Source organism: Nuphar pumila, chromosome 2 (assembly GCF_984573655.1).
Source record: "Nuphar pumila chromosome 2, dmNupPumi1.hap1.1, whole genome shotgun sequence".
In the NCBI taxonomy this organism is placed as follows: Eukaryota; Viridiplantae; Streptophyta; class Magnoliopsida; order Nymphaeales; family Nymphaeaceae; genus Nuphar; species Nuphar pumila.
The window spans coordinates 109,509,156-109,528,853 of record NC_143250.1 but is presented as its reverse complement, the minus strand read 5'-3'; the positions used below and the strand labels follow the sequence as shown (position 1 = coordinate 109,528,853).

At 39.0% G+C, this 19,698-nt stretch overlaps 3 protein-coding genes across 4 annotated transcripts; 2 read left to right on the top strand and 1 right to left on the bottom strand.

Moving 5' to 3' along the window:
- The first annotated feature begins 148 nt into the window (after positions 1-148).
- Positions 149-6,450, top strand: APRL4 (APR-like 4). 2 transcript variants are annotated; one of them, XM_089996495.1, is made up of 4 exons: positions 149-685; positions 4,523-4,710; positions 4,785-4,909; positions 5,574-6,450. In XM_089996495.1, the coding sequence occupies exons 1-4, from the start codon at positions 455-457 to the stop codon at positions 6,026-6,028; spliced, it is 999 nt and encodes a 332-aa protein (XP_089852621.1). In that variant the 5' UTR covers positions 149-454; the 3' UTR covers positions 6,029-6,450. The 2 variants fall into 2 exon arrangements, with proteins under 2 accessions (XP_089852621.1, XP_089852622.1); XM_089996496.1 differs by having other exon boundaries at positions 166-685; positions 4,797-4,909.
- A 1,483-nt stretch (positions 6,451-7,933) lies between these two features.
- LOC149846680 (uncharacterized) lies at positions 7,934-10,851 on the bottom strand. The gene is made up of 7 exons (XM_089992129.1): positions 10,804-10,851; positions 10,469-10,715; positions 10,227-10,379; positions 10,025-10,130; positions 9,811-9,925; positions 8,329-8,399; positions 7,934-8,236 (listed from the first exon to the last, which is right to left on the bottom strand). The coding sequence occupies exons 1-6, from the start codon at positions 10,849-10,851 to the stop codon at positions 8,370-8,372; spliced, it is 699 nt and encodes a 232-aa protein (XP_089848255.1). The 3' UTR covers positions 7,934-8,236; positions 8,329-8,369.
- A 1,749-nt stretch (positions 10,852-12,600) lies between these two features.
- On the top strand, positions 12,601-19,159 carry LOC149846679 (metacaspase-1-like). Its single transcript, XM_089998119.1, has 5 exons — positions 12,601-13,087; positions 15,801-16,131; positions 16,944-17,058; positions 18,409-18,603; positions 18,790-19,159. Exons 1-5 carry the CDS (start codon positions 12,634-12,636, stop codon positions 18,850-18,852), a joined length of 1,158 nt encoding a protein of 385 aa, XP_089854245.1. The 5' UTR covers positions 12,601-12,633; the 3' UTR covers positions 18,853-19,159.
- Positions 19,160-19,698: the final 539 nt, after the last annotated feature.

The following is a 19,698-nucleotide window of genomic DNA, read 5'->3' as shown; positions in this document are numbered from 1 at the left end:
TAAAGAAACCAAACCAAGCATCGCTTCCCGTAATTCTTCGATTCCGGTAGGGGTAATACAGTCATTCCCTGGTAAAAAGCTACCCGCCTCGTCCCCTGCCCCCGAGCCAAACGAAGAATGGTACGAATCACCGAAGCTTTTTTACTTTATGAAAATGCCCTCGACTCCCCCAAAACGACTGGTCCAGAGAATCTCTCTCTCTCTCTCTCTCTCTCTCTCTCTCTCTGTTCGCCATGAACGGGGTGAACGATGAACTCCCCTTCTCCAGAAAGACGCAGAGGAATCTGCTTTCCGGATCTTCCCTCTTCCCAAACACGAGCGTTCCAACGACCCTCTGACATCCATCATCTCCCCTCCTCCTCCTCTTCCAATAGAAGGAAACCCTAGGTGTGGGCTTGCCCTAAGAAGCTAGGGTTCTCTCTCTCTCTCTCTGGTGGGTACATTCTGGGGAGTAATGGTGAGGGAGAGGGCGTCGTGGGAGATCGGAGCTGTCTTTGGATTGATGCTGGGCTCCTTCGTCCTCGTGGGGGCTCTTGGGGTTTCGCCGACGCAGCCTGCTTCTCCTCCCGTGTGCCCGGCGGTCTCTGCCGTCGATTTGGTGGTGTTGGAGCTCTCGGAGTCGTGCTCGCCGTTGGATTTGGGGTCCCGGCAGGTGTTCGGTGGCGATCGTCTTGGCGTCTTGGAGGTATCTCGTTCCTTCCTCGCCTCCTCCTCCTCCTTTTATTTTTGGCTGTTTTTGATTGATGGTTTTTGGGTTTGGAATCGTGGCCGAGTTCTTGATTCTTGATTTTTCTCTTTTGGGGGATTTTGGGTTTTTCCTCCGGAGTCCCTATATGCGTGGGATGCATTTCGTTTGGTAATTTTTGAGATTTTGATGTAAATATGCATATATGAGCCGAAAAAGGAGTCACGATCTCACCACCACCCCCACCGCCGCCGCAGCCGTCAACCATAATTGTCCCATCAATTTGGCTTGCCTTTGCGCCACCACCACCAATAATCGTTGTCACATCCATTTGGTTCGCTTTGGCCACCACCATCACCAATAATGAGTCACATCTATTTGGCTTGCCTTTGCACCACCACCACCATCGTCCCATCTACTTGGGTTAGGCTTCGCGAGTCTCGTCGCTCTACTCGTTTCTGTCAACCAGTAAACTCTGCATTGCACCACGCTCTTTCATCTAGCATCTTATTTGCATTTGCGTCCGTCCAAGTCTTTATCAGTCTTGCCCTTCTCCTAGTTCAAGTGCTGGTCCTGAGTTTGGATTCAGCGAGAGGAGGGTTGCTGTCTGGTTGGTAGCTGTGAAGATGTGAAAGCCTTTTCTAACACATGAAGATGAGTCTTCCTAGAAGTTGAATCCTTGGAAAGTAATTACACGGCAGAGAGTTGTTTTCCATCATTTTTCGCTGTTGTTAGACACAAGGATGACATAATGCCAGGTTCTGGTCTTCCCAGTGGAGGTTGGGATATTGGTATGAGGAGGAATTCTATATGATCTGAATTGGAGGAATGGGAACTGTTGATGGGACTATTATTTCTCCAAATCATTTCTTCAGAGGAGGAGGAGGATGTATGCTAGACATATGAGAAGAAGGGTGTTTTATGGCCAAATCTTGTTATCTATAGTTGATCAAATCTAGGGTGGTCCCTTTCCCTAGTTATGTATTGGGGGAAAAGCCCCATAACAGTGAACTATTATCTTTTCCTGGTTCGTTTCTCTAGATAGAGCAGCCACAGGTTAATCTCAAAAAGCGGATTTTGATCTTGAAACTCAATGCCTGATGTGCTACAAGGGGAAGGCATACTCTTTCTGTCTTTTATGGCAAAATCTTGTATTCTATATTTGATCAAATCTAGGGTGGTCCCTTTCCCTAGGTATGTATTGGGGGTAAAGCCCCATAACAGTGAACTGTTATCTTTTCCTGGTTTGTTTCTCTAGATAGAGCAGCCACAAGTTAATCTCAAAAAGCGGATTTTGCTCTTGAAACTCAACACCTGATGTGCTATAAGGGGAGGGTGTACTCTTTCTGTCTTCTCTCTTCATTAGTTAGTTTAATAAGTTTCTTTGACAAGGAAGTACAGGGATGGGCATGAATTTTGAATTGCGAATTACGCATTGTGGAATTTGAAGCTTCCTGCTGTTTGTTCTGTTCCCACCATGTGAAGAGGTATGCGTGATATCATGGAAAAATCGTCTGACCCTAAGTATGATGAATAACTTGGTGATTAATATTGATGTCCTCTTTTCAGGAAGAAGACAATGAAGAAGATGAAGAGTATGCTTTCTTGATGTATGTATGGGTGAGCATGGAGCTATTCAAGGAGATGTCCTGCTCACTAGATAAAAGCTAAGATACCATAACACACCACTTTTGGGTGGCGTACCCGTGACGACACGGGTATGGGTACTGGACACACCATTTCGCATATTATATATTATATTTTCAATATGTAATATATATATATATATAGTATAGATATATAATATATATTTTACATATGTAATATATATTTTTCAGTATATATTTAGCCGTGTCCCCGTACCTGCACCCGCCCCCGCCCCTGTACCCAGGTGACATTGGATAAAAGCAACAAGACAAAGGAAAGGATTGAGAGGTTCATAGTTTATGTACAAAGTTGAAACATGTTAATAAGTTGATTATCATGGAAAAGGTGCAAGGTTTGAGCAAGTTCCAAACTGATGAACAACACAGTTTCACATTTTCAAACTTCTGGGAGAGAAACAAAAGAAAAATAAAATGGATTTCATCAACCAATATATGCAAGGACAAGTTTTTGAAACCAAGGTTTATCTAGCAAAATGGGTTGATGCATTAGAAATACAGCTGGAAGAAAAAAAATAACAAGGGATGACGTTGACATCGAGTCATTGCTTTATATGTGAGCCTTTTAAATCATGGGTGTTTGCTGGTGTTTCAAGATCCAACAAAATGGAGCAATTCCTTCTGGATTACTTTGAAGCTTCAGTATCCCATGTGCTTTATGGATTATCTGGTGATAATGTCTCTTGATTAAACTCTATCTTCTTTCTAGAGTAATATATGAGATTTGTCTTTCATAATTTCATTCTAATGGCTATATTCAATACCAAGATTACCAGTCTAGGGAGCAGAAGCAAAAAACTATACGGGAAGCAGAAGCGAGAAGTGATGCATTTTAAAATGTATAGGAGGCGGGAAGCGAGGAATAAAAAAACAATATAAGAATTGAATGGGAATCAAAATGGAACACAAATAAAAACTAAAATAAAAGTGATTATTCTTAAATTTTATGAATTTTTAGTTTAAGAATTAAATTTTTAACAAAATCTAAAAATGATGATTGCCAATTTAGAGAAAGCACATGTGAGTGAGAAGCGTGAGAGGAAACACATAAAAAAACATGAAAAGTAGAGAGAAAATATATAAGAAGAATAAATGAAGTGTGTGGAAATCATAGGAGAAGCATGGGAGAATTGAGATTCCCATAAAGTTTCGAAAGCGAAGAGTATCGTGCTTCTGAAGCGGTCTTCCCACCTATCTAAGAAGCTTCTGGTAGCTGTTCAATACTATACGGGTGAGATTTTGAGAACAGGGAAAACAAGTGAAAAGACACAAAGGGTTCTTACTGTTCATTACTGAAACTTTGAAGAACATTGGTAATCTTTTAGTTAAGTTTTGTCTTTTCTTATTAGTTCTTTTGTGTGCATCATCATGCCAAATTGATTTTCTTAGGACTTAGGTGATGATCTTTTTTATTGATGATTCTGTTCTACATAATTCGTTGGGAGATTGAGGTGCTCTTTTTCCAGGCATCCATTTTAAATGGGCCCAAGCTATGCCACATGGGTGCAGGTGCGGCACTTTCAAAAAACTTGGGTGCGGGGGTGTGGCACTTTCAAAAAACTTGGGTGCGGGGGTGCGGCAATATATATATATATATATATATATATATATATATATATATATATATATATATATATATATATATATATATATATATATATATATATATAGTCCAAAAGTTGGACATAAATGACCCTGGGTGCGGTCAACACACCCAGGGTCAGGTTGACCGCACCGGGTGCCTCACCCGCGTCGCGTCGACGCGGGTGCGGCACCCAGTTTGCCGAGTCCCTGTGACATAGGGCCCAAGACATTTCTTTAACTGCATGTGTAGAAAGTGAGGCAAACTTTGGGTTCAATTTCAAATTTCAAGCTAATATGTTAGCCATGTCTGTTTATCATCTTCAGTTTGGTGGCTGCTAAATTTATGTTGCTGTGATATTCTTATGAGGTATTTCTATTTCATTGGTTTTTGAGATCTGTTTTTCTCATGAGATCATTCGACTTTGCAGCATAAGGTTGATAGGTAGATCAGATTGCATTTTTGTGGATGTCCTTTTTGAAGTCCTTGTTCTGCTTTGATTGCTGTTGTTTGGTTTGTTCATAGTTCTTGTTGAGCAACTTAACTCTCCTGCAAAACTGATGTGTCCTATCTGCATCATGTCCTATGAAGGTGGATGAGGTTTTTCTGCAGAGGGCATTGAATCTAATTCATAGAGATAGTGACAGTTATGTTGCCTTGCTCTTTCATGCATCCTGGTGTCCTTTCTCCAAAATGTGCAGGCCTGTGTTTGTGCTTCTCTCTTCCTTGTTTCCCGCCATCCACCATATTGCAATCGAAGAATCTGCTGTTAGGCCAAGGTATATGCATCTATTTCAGCTATTGACATTTTATACTTTCTGTGCCTTTTGAATGACATGAAGTGTGACTACAGTGTGCTCTCAAGGTATGGGGTTCATGGTTTCCCAACTATTTTCCTACAAAATTCCACAACCCGGGTGCGGTATCATGGGTCAAGGACGCTCAGTTCTCTGGTATCTTTTTATATGGATGTTACAGGTATGGTCCAGTAAAAAATATACTTGTAGATTGTGTTTTAACTGTTTTGGCCTGGGTGTTCATGTGGTGTTTTGTGGGGCAGTACTTGGTATTCGTGACTTCCTGGTTGAGATGTGTGTATGTTTTGACCTGCATATCCCGAACAGAAATGGGTTTCAATATATGTTTTAAAACCTTTATAAGTGTCTGGAATGCTGGGGCAGCTTTGTTCGATTTAAAAGAGGCCCAGCTATTGGGTCAACCTGATTTGAATCCTGACATGGAAAATACCAAAGGATCTACTATTTTTCTAAATTCTTTGAACCATGCACAAGCAAACAAGAGCTGCATTTGTGGTTAGACCTGTTCTTGTTCTGGTTCACAGTTGAACAAGTTCAGTTGTCGGTTTGTTTTGGTTGGGGCTTGATGTTCTGAAAATTTATGACATTCAACTCTGCTCGTTGCTGATATGGGTCTTTAATTAGTCAAATATTAAATGACTGATGGTAGCTTGGATAGTGTAGTCGTCATGTCTGAAGTTAGTGTACAAATGAAAACTGAAAATCGATGGAACTAAGGTATAGAACATTCGGTCATGTGAAACAGGCAGGTTCATGGCTTGCTTATTTGTGCATCCTGGGATCAACTCCCTGGCTGACTTGTGGTGGATGCTGCTATTTTGCAGGCATCAAGCCATCATCTCCAGATCTATCACTGGAGAAGATGATGGACTTGCTCAACGTAACGAAGATGGTTAAAGATGCTGAAATTGAATACTGCCCATTTTCATGGGCAAAATCTCCTGAAAAGTTGCTTCAGCAGGAGACTTACCTAGCATTGGCTATTTCATTTCTGGTTCTGAGGCTCCTCTATTTTCTTTTCCCAAAGCTGCTTTCTGTGACAAAATGGTTTTTGAGGAGGCACGCACAAGGCATGGGAATAGTGATACTCTATGAACGTGTTCGGGTTTACTGTGAACAAGCAGTGTATATCTTTAGTCGTATGTGCTGCATGCTGAAGCTCTGCAAAGGGGGCAACTTGCAGGGAGGGGCGATGAATGCAAGGGCATGGGCTTCAAAGTCACTGGCTTCTGTATCCATAAGCGAAGGTACATCTAGTAGGACTTCCGTGGTGAATTAGATGTAGTGAGGAGCTTTTTACTAGCTTTCACCAAACAAGCCATGTACAGACTTTTTTTTACCCCCGAACATTGGGATCTAAGCAAAGACAGGTAAGTGGATTTTGCTCATGGCCTCTTTGTAGAAAGTTGGCAGCTGGGCTTTGCAGGAACAATGATCAGCCTGTTGTAATGTTTTGATCCAGCACTTGGTTTTTCAGATGTGACCGTTTGTTCTATCACAAATAACTGTTGCATTATTACTTGTAACATTGTTTAGTTTCACGTATATTTCTCTCATGTATAACTCTTACACAGTTTCTTAAGCACCGCAGTCCTTCGCTGCATTATTTCTCATGTTTCTTGCTAAAGAAATTCATGGTAAGATATTTTAATGCCAATTGCTTCAAGAATTGCTTTATTTGATTCCTAGATTTCTTTGCAACCATTTGCTTCATAATTTCCTCTCGGATTTGCGTCATCTATAAACTAGTAAGGAAGATGCTATATGTAGTTCTTTTTAGCAGCAGTATAATGAATCATTTATCTCGAGTATGCATGAACACAGGCATGAATGAATGAGCAGACCATCTTACACATGTAATTGTTCGCTGTATCTTTTGCCAAACGAGTGCATGACATTGTTTGCAGGAGCACGATCATTATGGTCTTTGGGGATATGCAGATATCTGTTCTAGTTTCGTTTGGTAGGTTCTACCAGACTCTGGTCATCTGATCAATCTGGCCTTCTATTTATTTATCTGCATAAATCTGCATCCACATCCAAGTGTATGCAACAAAGGCATGACCATCTATCCAATGTTAAAATATGACAAATGGTACTGATCCGGTTGAGACAGAACCATATGACAAGTGGCGCATCCACGTGACAAAACTCTCCAACTTATACACTCATAGGTTTGGTGTGAATTCTTAATCTGTGATACTTAAAAGTGTCGCTAACCATTTTACTTATTGGTTTATTAAAGATTTATTTTCATGTTTTAAAGAGGATTAATGGCAGTAAAACAAAATGGGAGAAGGAACTGAAGGAATATGGGAAGGAAAAAATGATCTTCACCGTGAACAAATGACATGCTGAGAATTGAGGAATGTAACTCGCTATGTCCTGACACGACACAGCGCTGACATGTGAACTTAATTCTCAATCAGGTGTTGAAAAGACGCATCTGCAAGGAGACTTGGGACCAAACCAAGCATGAGACTTTTGACTCTTGGCTGGTGCCTGGTGGACGAGGCACGGTTTAGGACCTGTTTGGGAGCAGTAGTTTTTTTTTTTTTTGGTATTTTACTCTGAGAAATACCCCAGGCACAGAAACCTAGTCACACTGGCTCAACCTGCCGTACATACGGTTGCTGTCCTGTCAGTGTAAAACTCCAAGGGCTTTTACCCCTCAATCACAGGGAGTTGCCATCGGCTTACGCAGGGAGTGACGTCCATGGGATTGGAACCTAGGCTGCCCGTCAAACAGTCTGGCCCCATCCCACTACGCCATCCTCCTTGGATAGAGCAGCAGTAGTTAGGGTAGGGAAGACATTGGCATGTTCGAGTTATAAGCTGGTTTTGAGCTTCTTTTGCAGGTCAGTAAAGACTCGACCTGACCAAATTGTGCTCAGCTAACCTTTCATCAGGTTATACATACGCACCTTAGCAGTGTTGGATGGAAGAAACACTGTTGTGTGTAGTGAAATTAAATGGTTTGATTTCACTGAATCTTCGTCTCATTAGCAGCGATTTTAGAATGATGGTGGAAAGGGGTAGTGAACTTTGTTCGTTGCAAATGAACGAACCAGAAACAAGCCCATTGTGAGGTAACTCACCAGAATAAAAAATTTGCCTTATCCTAAAACACAATATCAAGATCATAAATTGTAAGCGCTCTGATTGACCCATTTTGGCCCTCTAAAAACAGAGTCTGGATCATAATTCGTAACAAGGCAAGTATTATGTAGGCTAATAATCCAACCAAGGTGAAAATATACAGTCAGCAAAGAGTGAACAACAGCAGCTACGAGAAATTTTTACTTCTGAGAGAATGTCAAGAATGCCAATTCAGAAGATTCACAAGTGAATGAATATGAAGATGCTAGTCAAAATAGGACTGGTTCTACATCTCACGATCTGCACTTCAAAAACTAAGCAATGCTTCCAAGGATAATTGACTGTAAAAAAGGGCAGTTTACCCAAAGCCAAATGATGCAAAAAGTTGCTGTCAGGAAAAAGAAACAGACATCAATATATTTATTTTTTTGAGAGAAGTAATAGATTTATATCGTTGGAAAATTTTTGAACTAGCCTAACCTGTGGCAAAAGATCTTTCACTGCTGCAGAAAATGGTTGTATTAAGTGGAACTTGAATCCTTCTTCACAATCTGATGAAACGAAAGCAATCAGAACCAAGAATATGAGAAATGAAACAAGATCATCCTCGAAAAAAAGAAATATTGTCAATAAACAGCATCCAAGTAAAGGTTCATATCACATCTTTCGTCCAAAGAAATATTGTCCTAAAGGAATTTAAAGCAACAATTGAATGCATGTAACATGTCATTGACAATCAAGAATGCTTTTTAACATATATGCACTTTTCTCCAAGTATTGTTTTTCGTTTTTTGATAGTCAAACTGTGAAACAGGCCCAATGGCATTCAGACTTGAGACACCTCGTCCTGGATTGATTTTTATCAGCCAACCATCATATCCGATAATCAAACATATGCATGCTAAGAAAATACACTATATCTGCTGACAGCAGGTGTGCAAAACCTCCACATGATTTCTCTAGACTACTTGCAAATGTCTACTCCATCTTATGGATCTTGATGCAGGGAAGATACAAATATGGAACAGTGAGGTAAGCTGAGATACTTAAAACGCAAATGCTTCTATAATTAGTATCCATGCAGATAACCAAAAAAATAAAAGTACACTGGACTATATGAGGAGTGAATTATTGGAAAGAACAAGAGCAAAGAAAAAGCACCTCAACCATGCCAAGTAACATAGTCAGAAATAAAAATAAAAAATAAAATAAAATAAAATAAAATAAAAATTTTAAAATATTTTTTCTGACCTTTTATATAACAAAGCTTTTACTTTCACTTTTTCAATTTTCCTTTTTACTGACCCCTTTAACTTGCCAAGGTTTTTTGGGGAAAATTTAAAATTCCAATAAAATTAATCAAGCCACCAGTGATTTTTTTGGAAAACAGAAGATTGTTCAACAAATAGGCAAAAATAAATAAAAAACTGATTAAATATGACAGAACAAAGATTCAAAGATAATAAAAAAGAAGTACAAAAGTAATAAAAATGGAGAAAAGAAAGACAATATCAATTTTGAAAAAAAAAAATCTAATTCATCCAGTTTCAAAAAAATTTTTGCTAGTTACCGATCTTTTTTTTTTTTGAGGCTTTCCAAATCATACCTTACAAAATTTGAATTTTTTTCCTTTGACCTTTTCTCTTTCATTTCCTTCCACAAGCTTCTCACATGCATGGCATACTAAATGATTTGGGTCTCAAGCCAACACAATAAAATCTATCCAGACATTCTAACACAAAATTTAGCTTACCATACATCACAACAAATTATATTCCATCTCCCAGCATGCTTGTCAAAAAACAAAAACAAATTATATTCCTAAGCAATATGAACTGAATGTAAATTGCAATTACGATCATGATATGAACCATTGTGAAAACAAATTCAGCATATTTGATGGAAACAACAAAACAATTTTTAACAACAGAAAAATAATTATCATAGTAATAAGGAAAGGACCTGTCCAATGCAATCCTTCAGACCCTGTAAAATTGTTTCATCTAGTGCTCTCTCAGCAAGCTCATACATGAAGCCATTACCTTCTGGACCACTAATCTTGGTCTTCTGCAGATACCTATATGGTAATGAACAGGGTAAGAACTGCAACCAAATATTTCAATGGGATGTAGAAAGCCTAAAGTTTAAATGAAAATTTCATCAAATTCATTTTAACCTTTGTTGCAGAAGCATTTCCATTGCTTGTTTGATGCTTCCAAATAGTGGATTGTTTTCATCATTTTCATTTACTCCCAATCGCCTTAAGTGGTGCCATAGATTATCTGTAACACTTGCACCGCATCAGATTATCACATTAAGGAAGTATATTTGTCTTCAAGAGTAATTGATACAAGAAAAAGATGGAGTAGAAAACACACCTTCTGAGATTTTACCTCCAGCAAGATGAACAATGCTAATCACGACAAAAGAAAACCCAGTCATGTGTGAAGTTTCCTTATCCTCAACGTATCTGCTATAAATATCAGATGGTAACTTACTGCTAATGACATAAGACTTCATCTCTGCCCCACCTGGATGCATTGAGGGGAAAAATTGTGAGGCTGAGAAATCTCAGTACTAAATAACACCTTCAATTTTGAACTGTCAATAACCCACTTACTTGGTTGAGAAGAGCGCACATTGCTATCAGAGGAAGGACGAGAGCGCTGAAGCTCTCTCAGTTCATATCCAAAGATACTGGAGAGTTTATCCCGTGCCTCGTTGATAACAAGTGAAGGAAGGGAACGCTGGTGATAGTTTTTAGTTACTAAACATGTAAGCTCCTCCCTCTTAATAGGAGCCCCGAAATTCTGGTGGTTCTTGAAAAGAATATACCGGATTACTTCTGAAACAAGCTTATCTTTCTCCTGCAAAGAGAATATTTAACTACTTATTGCACAAATATCTTGATGATAGGATGAGTTGGTTAATTTCATGAGAGAGTGAAAGATAGACCTCAGACGAGATATCACATTCCACGTTCTTGCCATAAAATTGTGCCATCCTGTAGCAAGAACCGCACATTAGTCATTGAAATTCAATGATAATATATTTCAAGGTAGATCATTGAGCAAAATGTAATCATCATAGTAAGTTTTGATTTCATGACAGACAAAATTGGATAGAGAAACGAAAACATTGGATTTGACACAATCTCTTTCAGGAATTTTATCAAACAATCGATCTCCAACTTCACACTCCCCAAAAGACCCATAAAAAATAATCACAACCGTCAAAGAAAAAACTATTCACAACAACTACTTGGCTCAAATAAAAAGTGCATATAGTATCCAATTTTGATAGAGAAACGAAAACATGGGATTTTGTGGACACAATCTCTATCAGGTATTTCAACAAACAGTTGAGCTGCAACTTCTCACTCCCCAAAAAACCCATAAAGAGCAATTACAAGGGTCAAAGCAAAAACTGTCATCTGCTAAAGTTTAGCCTATCCATCAACAACGGAAGCGGATAACAAAAAACTACGTTGAATCACTTTGCCAAGTGCTCTGGATGGCAGAGTGGCGCTTGATTGGAGATCCAAATGGGCCTGCTGCTTAGAGGAGCGAAGAGAAGAAGGAGGTTTGAGGCAGAAAACAGAGAGAGAGAGAGAGAGAGAGAGAGAGAGAGATGGTATTTGGTGGGAATGGAATTTGAAAGGAAAGGGAACCGCGGGAAAAATGCTACCAATAGGGGCTCTTCGTCTCTCGGGAATTGGGGATATCTTCGTCATTTCTGGAAATGTGCCACATCATCTCTTTCCTGTTGAGGGTTATGGGTTGGATCCACGCGACCCGAAATCCATATTCTTGGACATAAGCTGATCATATTCAAAAGTTGACCTGCGGATGCATACGGATCTGAAAATTCGGATCCAACTCGGGTCGGAACAGCCAAAAATCAGAATTTTGTATACCTGGATCCGGGCCGAGTGCCAACTGACCCATGTCACCATGTGCCTTATGAGCGGGTTATGGACTGCAAAATTTTTTGCCTGTATTGGTCTTTTGCCCAATCTGGCCAGGGGTGTCAACGAGTAGAGTATGCCCTAATCCTAACTCATACTGAATCCAATAAGATATAGGTTTAGTACTAAAGGTGGAGGCCCGATTAAGAATTGGCATCGGACTCATAGGATCCGATTAGTACATGGAGCTAATCATGGTTTACGAAAATTCATATGAGACCCAAATCTTACTTGACTTCGGATTAAGATCCCTAATTTTTAAAATGTGACAAGCATAAAATATTTAATTTTTTACAAGGTATGGACCCGGTATTAATTGTTTATATAAACTTTATAGGACATAGAGATGGCTTTTCCTATCCTAGCTCCATTTTGGCCCCAGTCCAGATCTGGTTTAGCGAGTTTAGCTCGGACCCATTTCAATATATATACATTAAAGTTTGCTACAATCATTTGTAAGTGAAAACAAATGACTCTTGAATGTCCTAAACCAATCTGTACAGGTTTTTTCACCCTTGTAAAAATGCATGGATTTTTTTGCTGACTCAAAAATGTACTTTATTGGTATCCCATGAACGTGTGGTATATGGACTCAACATCAAAGCACCATGTTACTAACTTCACCATGCACCATGCATCCACAGAAATGAGAATCGGATTCACCTTTGTAGCTAAGTAAGAATAAAGGGTACTGCCTTCTTTTATTATTCCTTCTTCTTCTTCTTCTTCTTCTTCTTCTTCTTCTTCTTCTTCATGCTCTACGTTGTATCTCTCTCAAGCCTTCTTTGGGCACTTAAAAATTCCCCTCGTTTTCATCCATGGGAGAAGAGAAAATGCATGCAGGCAAGGTTACGGCAACATGTTCTAACTGTGATGATTCACAACTACTTATTCGAGCTGGTGATGATCATAGAAGTCCACGTTGCAAATCATGTGGTGCTACCTGCAGTTTCCAAATCTGCCACCGAGCCGGGCGAGCCATAATTACTTGGCTCAAAGGAACTGTGAACTCCAGGCCGGCGAGTCCTGGCAGCAATACAAATGTGGGTGCTACTCCACAGCCAACCTTCCAAAGCTCGATTGGTTCGTATCACATAAGGGGTCCGATTCCTTACCCTCCTGCTCACGGGAACAAGAGAGCTGTCCTCTGCGGAGTCAGTTACAGGAAGAAGAGTTATGAGCTGCAGGGCCCCATCAACGACGTTACGAGCATGAAGCTCTTGCTGTGCCACAAGTTTGGTTTTGATGAGAGTTGCATCCTCATGCTCACTGGTGAACATCTCTCCTTCTCTTTGTCCTTTCACTCTGAGTTCTTGGCAGCCATGTCACAAAGATTCGCTGACACGTGATGGGAGCTCGAGTTTGAAAAATTTTCAGAAAATAGGACACAGATTTTTTTAATTTTTTTTAATATATAATAATATTTTTTGACAATTTAATAGTAAAAACGTGCATTTTTATTCAAAAATGTTAAAGTATTATTAAAAATGTATCAAAATAATGTCATACGTATCAGTGTCCATGCCAGCATGTCCGAACACTCCCCCAAAATGGCGTACCTCTGTGACATAGCTTGGCAAGAATTTCAATGCGTGAGGTCCACGCATGAGTGAAAGCCAGTGTCAGGCAATTGGTTGGTTGGTTGGTGGTCAAAATTAACCCATCAATCTCTTACAGCTTGGCATTTTGGGATCAATCACACTTTATATGGAGAGCAAATCGGGTGATCTGTCAAATCAATTTAAGAAAGTAATTGGACATCTTCACCGTCCAATTCATCTCACAAGGACCTCATGGTCTTTGTGCAGATTGTAGACGGTGAGGATGCCAAATCACTTTCAGATGAGCACCTGATCTGCTCACCGTTATATTAGTGCTGTCAACGGTTCGGGTTTGGTTCAGACCAAGGTAAAATCAGACTCTGACCAGATTTTTGGGTATGATATCGGGTTTGGACAAGTGTCTAATTGGGTAGATAAACTATACTTGGACCTGATAAAACCTACATTAACCAGATCCGGATCATACCCCATAAAATAATATTTTTATCATATTTACATTAAAAAATTATGGGTTTTAATGGGAACTCAGATCGGGCCCGGGTCTGGTATAAAATTTCACAAACTATACCTGGGTCCAAGTATTAATCAGACCTTTGGGTCTAACCTGGGTATTCTTATTTGTCATCATACCCGAACCCTATAGAGTTTGGTCCATGTAAATCTGACCCGTTGACAAACCCCCCCCTACTTTATATGTGTACACATGTCTCATCAAGTCTGTTTGTCAGAGTATAAGGGGGCCATTTTGTTGGTTTTATTTGAATGGTAATTTCCTTTTTTTCTCAGGGTATAAGGAGCCATTTTGTTAGTAAACCTTTTGTACTGTTGCTACCTTTACCCTTGTCATAAAATATGTATAATTGAATGAATCTCATCAAGAATGTGGGCAAAGATACGATCAGAGGCTGCTCATCTACATTATTTATGTTCATGGAGGGCTCAAACTCGATTGGTCTTGTTCGGAATCCGGGCCATTATCTAATTTAGATGAACGATGTGTTCCACAATGAGAGCGCGTTTGGCTTCAAGGAATTCAGTAGAATCGGAATCCTGTTCCACCAAATTCCTCTTGGTGGCGGGAAATTGACAAAAGGATTTAGTGGAATTTGAATTCGAAATTCACTAAATCCTCTGAATCCCAACACAACTTTAACTAAGGTGCTGATTCTATATAGCTTATAGAACAGCAACAAACTTCTGAGTTTCGTGTAGTATTTTTCGTTAAGGTGTCGTGAGATTCATTCATCTTCGTTTCGGTGTCTTGCTGGAAAGAAATTGTGATTCTGGTATATCTGCTGTCCAATGCGTAGAGATCTTTTTCATGGAAGATTTTACATGGTTGCTAATAAACATTTGACTGAAGCATAAGTTGGTTGAATTCCCAATTCCAGGTGAGTGTGCTTTGACAAAATACAAGCACAAACATATGCATGGAGCAGGACAAACAGAACAACCATAGAATATTTCTTCAACAATTTGTGATGAAACACACTGCGCCAGCTTGTTTTTAATTGAAATAACAAGTGTTGAAAAAAGTAAAAAGAAAAGGCAGCTACCCAAGTGCTGGATCTTATGATGCTTATAAGCATGGAGAATGTAGCTTCCCAATTGTTTGAAAAGGAACAACCACACTGCTATAAAGCACTCTAATTTTTGCTTTTTGTTTTCATGCTATTGCAAGTTCGGATTATGTCAAGGACACAAACTAAAACTGGTTCATAAGAATTGATTACTTTTCATTACATACATGTGAACTATTCCAAATATAGCAGATTACTAATTGCACATATAAGTATGAGTGATGCATTCTAGGTGCATTATATGCAAGATTATATGCTGCACATAGGTATAAGTAATGCATTCATCCCGTGCAAATATGCAAGATTATATGCAGAACATTCAAGACATAGTACAACACTTCGACTAGATTATGGAAAGACAAACCCTCACATTGGCTTCCTGATGTAACATACTTGAAATCCGAATTTTGAAGTGTTTACACTCACAGGTGTCTGCCTAGCTTCAGCTTAACTACATCCATAACACTGAAATTGCGTGACTTTGCCATAAGATATATCTTATCTGGGCAACCAGCAGGAGCTTGAATGCTTCTGAGAAATGTTCCAAATGTCATAATTATAAGGAAATGTAAGAAAGCTGTAAAGAACATCGGATATACAAGTATAGATGTCATTGGTATTCTTGTCAGTATTTCAATAGTGTGATAGTATTGTCACTATTCACAAACAAAAGAGATACATTAACTTCCCATGGTGCTAATTGAAACTTAGCCCTTCTTGCATGCCATTATCTATTACCAACTTAGACAAATATTGTTAGATCTTAATTGCTCATGTTAACGTGATAATAAATGGCTGCTCAGTCGATCTGATAGTCTATATTCTCTTATATCCTTTTTGCAGAAGATGAAACAGATCCATATTTGCAGCCGACCAAACAAAACATGCGAATGGCGATGCGATGGCTTGTGCATGAATGTCAACCAGGAGACTCGTTGGTTTTTCATTTCTCTGGTCATGGATCACAGCAACCAGACTATACTGGAGATGAAGTTGATGCCTATGATGAAACACTTTGTCCAATGGACTATGAAACTCTAGGATGCATTGTTGACGATGAGATCAATGAAACCATTGTCAGACCTCTGCCATCTGGAGTAAAACTCCATGCAGTTATAGATGCTTGTCACAGTGGCACTTCTTTGGATCTACCATATGTGTGGAGATTGACTCGGTTACTTAACATATCTTGCTTCGTGCGATTATTTTAGTTTCAGTATATGAATTCAGTTGGTACTGTGGAGCATTTTTATTCTTGACTCTACTCAGGACTTTGTTTTGGAAAACTTATCCGTCTTCTGGTTCTTAAAGTCCATAGCCTTCTCTTTTAGGGCTTACCTTTCTCAGCAGATAGGCTCGTCTTAGACTTGAAATCTTTTTCTTCTAAGCCTATTCAGTTGTGTGTTTTGAGTCTATCCCAACTCTGATTCTGTTTCATGGATGTACTATGGCAGACTGGGCCTGGATTCAGTTAGGTTCTCTGAGTGCTGAATCGATCTTTGAACTCTGAGGATTGTGTCTAGTCCACACAATGCATTACTGGTTTCCAGTATCATGATATTTGACAAAGAATACAAGTAAATCGTTTTTTAATAAAATGTGAACTGATCTATGTAAGTCATTTCTCTTCCAAAATTTTTGTGTTTGTAGATCTATACAACTAGTTAGGTTTTTTCACCAGGATTGGTCCAAGAGAAACATTACAAAACAGTTTTCTGTTTCAATTTATAACAAGTTGTCATTATCAGTTATTCTATATTGCAGCATGTATATGAGCATATGTGTTGTTTCTTGTGGGATTTTTTTCCTTCTTTTCATATCTGTATTCATATCAATCACACACTCTCTTCCACGTCCAAATTTACTGCTGAAAGCTTGGCGTGAGCTCGACCTACCCCATTGGAGGCCTTGCAGAGTCAAGTGAAGTCCATGGTCCTTGAAACTTTTCTTGTATCAGTGGTCTAATTTCTGTCTTAATGTAATCAGGAGTGGAGTGTACAAGTTGCAGAGCAATCCACCAAGAAAATATAAAGGTACAAGTGGTGGAGAGGTCCTATCAATTAGCAGTTGTGAGGACAACCAAATTTCAGCAGATACCGAAGTAAGGAGCACCATCCATGCATTTCTTTTCCTCCCATGTATAGAGGAATTCTTTCATATGCCATCAATATGGATAAATATCTCCGTGTTGTTACAACTGTTTTCGTGGGATTCAATTTGGTATGCAGTGTCAGGTTTCTGATTCCAGGATGGGGGATTCAATATAATGTTGCAGTAGTTTATTTTAAGTGCAGTTTTATATTACATGTCTGCAACCCAACTTTTTCACCCCATCCCAAACAAATAAATAAATGATTAAATAAAGTGATGAATAAGACAGGATACTTTGTGAGACCATATAGATGACGTACCAGTGATTGTAAATCAAGTCCTATAAATAGTTTGAACAGAAGAATGGGATTGAATAAAATTTAAAAGTGCTTCTATGCTAAAGTTTTACAGCACAAACAGGAGTCATCATTCGAATTGAAGTCGATACCGGGGAACAATAAGAATAAAATTTTATCCAAAATACCCTTGGTAGGGGTGAGTTGTGAATGTCACCAAGTTAACAGGATGTCACAATTTCGAAGCCCACAGGGAAGCATCCCTTGCCACAAGGTCGAAGCTGGGTGTACCGGTGTTGTATGCATCATATGATACACTACAATTAGTATTGTATCTATGGGGTGTCCTGATACGATACACACCCGTATTTCGATAAGGGTGTGTTTCTTACGATATGCACCTCTATCTTACCATACAGTCTGATACGCAATGTCACACAGATACTCCATTTTGACTCCCATTCCATATCTCTTTGTATATTAATTACATTGAAAACTTGATAAAAATGGCTGTATATCCTCGTATATTCAGCCGTTTTCATGTGACATAGCTGATAAGGGGCATATCTTATGATACGTTGTTTGCACTCATTTCAATTTTTTTTAAACACATATAAAGCCCCTTTGTGCCCTAGTTCATATTCATCCTTAAAGAGCTTAAGAGTGATTTAGGGAGATTTTTGCAAAAAAAAGAAGAAGATGATGATGATATTCACGATTGACGTTACCTAATTCATTTTTGTTTGAATTGATATATATATATATATATATATATATATATATATATATATATATATATATATATATATATATATTACAACGATTTAGTAGTTATATTAACTCCTTGGACAAGGTTCAGCTAACGTTCCCTCTTTCTGTTTTTCTATTTATATTTGTTAATGAAGCAGCTCCTCTCTAGTGTTTGCCTGCGCTTTGTGTATTGTTTTGCTAAAAAAACTAGTCATAAACATCACAAGCGCTCTCAAGCTGCTTTTAGTTACTAACTTCTAGTGTGAAAAGTGGGTAAAAATGACTGAAGGCTAGATATATTGTCATGGGTGTAGGCTCTGTCCGGAGGTAAGATGGGAGGTGCCCTGACCTCATCCTTCATCCTAGCTATTGAAAGCGGAAAGGCAGCAACATATGGGGAAATAATGCATGCCATTCACTCAGCTATCCAGAACGCCAATATGGAAATCCAAGGAAGAGGTCCAATATCCTCTCTCGTAAACAGTGTGTTCCACAAAGGGTTGACACAGGTGATGTGTGCTTTTGTACATCAAGATTATGTTCTTTTCTTCTCTATACTTACATGATTTATGCATCTAGGTAGACTGAAGAAGACCTTTTTTCTGTTCATTTACTTGTAAATTTCCTTGAATGGTACTTCAAATATTCTTGAGATTGTAATTTTTTTATTTAAAACTTGCAATTTGTCTTGGCAGGAGGCTAGGCTGTCATCAACAAAGTGGTTTGATGTATATAAGGAGCCATTTTGTTTGTGGTGATTTTTTCTGTTGGCAGTTGTGCGAGTTATGATTCAGCTGGTGAGTCTGGGCTGGACAATCAAAACTGGCACTGCCGTCCTTTTCTGATGATCATTGAGGAGCCATACTCTTTTGCTGGAAGATATAGCATGATTCCAAGTATATATTTCCTGGTTGCATATTATAACATGTTTGCACCACTATTGGTGACAACCATGCTGTTGTTGTTATTGTTATAGTTCAGTTTTGTCCTGTGAAACCATGAAATGCTGCTTAAGTTTTAAAAAAGAAAAACAATAAAGTATTCAATGCTTCCTGTTGCATGTAAGTAAGATTCAAGCTGGTTGCAGAATGAGGAGTAAAGCTCTTTTTTTCTCTGTTTCTCTGTTTCCCCCCTCCTTATCACTTGCTTTTTATTGCAAGCAGGTTATATGTTCTCCCCCGAAGAGGGCAGTTAGCTACATCTTGTGTTCGGGGGTCCCAATGAGCACCACGTATTTAAGCATGTGCGTCTCGTATCCCCATGTTTGCCAGCATTAATTAGCGTTAGAGTTTAATGCGGTTGCAAAGACTTAAGTACCCTCTCCTCCATTGGTGCCAAAAAAATGACGATTCTAGCAAAGGAGTGGTTGTAAAGACTTAAGTGCCCCGAAGATGATTATTTAAGACTCAGTCTCTGCACTGCAGGATTATCCGAGAAAGAAATTTCCCCTAGAGGAGGCCATGAACATCAACCCTCTGACTCTCTCTCTCCATTCTCTTTCTGTTTCTGTGCACATCCAGCAGAAGATCCTACATTGCTCCATCAAGCACCGACTGACCTGCACATTAACTATTGTGGAGCCTGATTCAGAGTTTTTACCCTTA

Coding starts and splice junctions, on each gene's coding strand:
- LOC149846680 (XM_089992129.1), bottom strand. CDS start 10,851: ATGGCACAATTTTATGGCAAGAACGTGGAATGTGATATCTCGTCTGAG. Junction 10,131..10,226: donor TGGAGGTAAAATCTCAGAAG/GTGTGTTTTCTA, acceptor CAAGTGTTACAG/ATAATCTATGGCACCACTTA. Junction 9,926..10,024: donor GAAATGCTTCTGCAACAAAG/GTTAAAATGAAT, acceptor ATTACCATATAG/GTATCTGCAGAAGACCAAGA.
- LOC149846679 (XM_089998119.1), top strand. CDS start 12,634: ATGGGAGAAGAGAAAATGCATGCAGGCAAGGTTACGGCAACATGTTCT. Junction 13,088..15,800: donor TTGCATCCTCATGCTCACTG/GTGAACATCTCT, acceptor TCCTTTTTGCAG/AAGATGAAACAGATCCATAT. Junction 16,132..16,943: donor TATGTGTGGAGATTGACTCG/GTTACTTAACAT, acceptor TAATGTAATCAG/GAGTGGAGTGTACAAGTTGC.
- APRL4 (XM_089996495.1), top strand. CDS start 455: ATGGTGAGGGAGAGGGCGTCGTGGGAGATCGGAGCTGTCTTTGGATTG. Junction 4,711..4,784: donor GAATCTGCTGTTAGGCCAAG/GTATATGCATCT, acceptor GTGTGACTACAG/TGTGCTCTCAAGGTATGGGG. Junction 4,910..5,573: donor TTTTTATATGGATGTTACAG/GTATGGTCCAGT, acceptor GCTATTTTGCAG/GCATCAAGCCATCATCTCCA.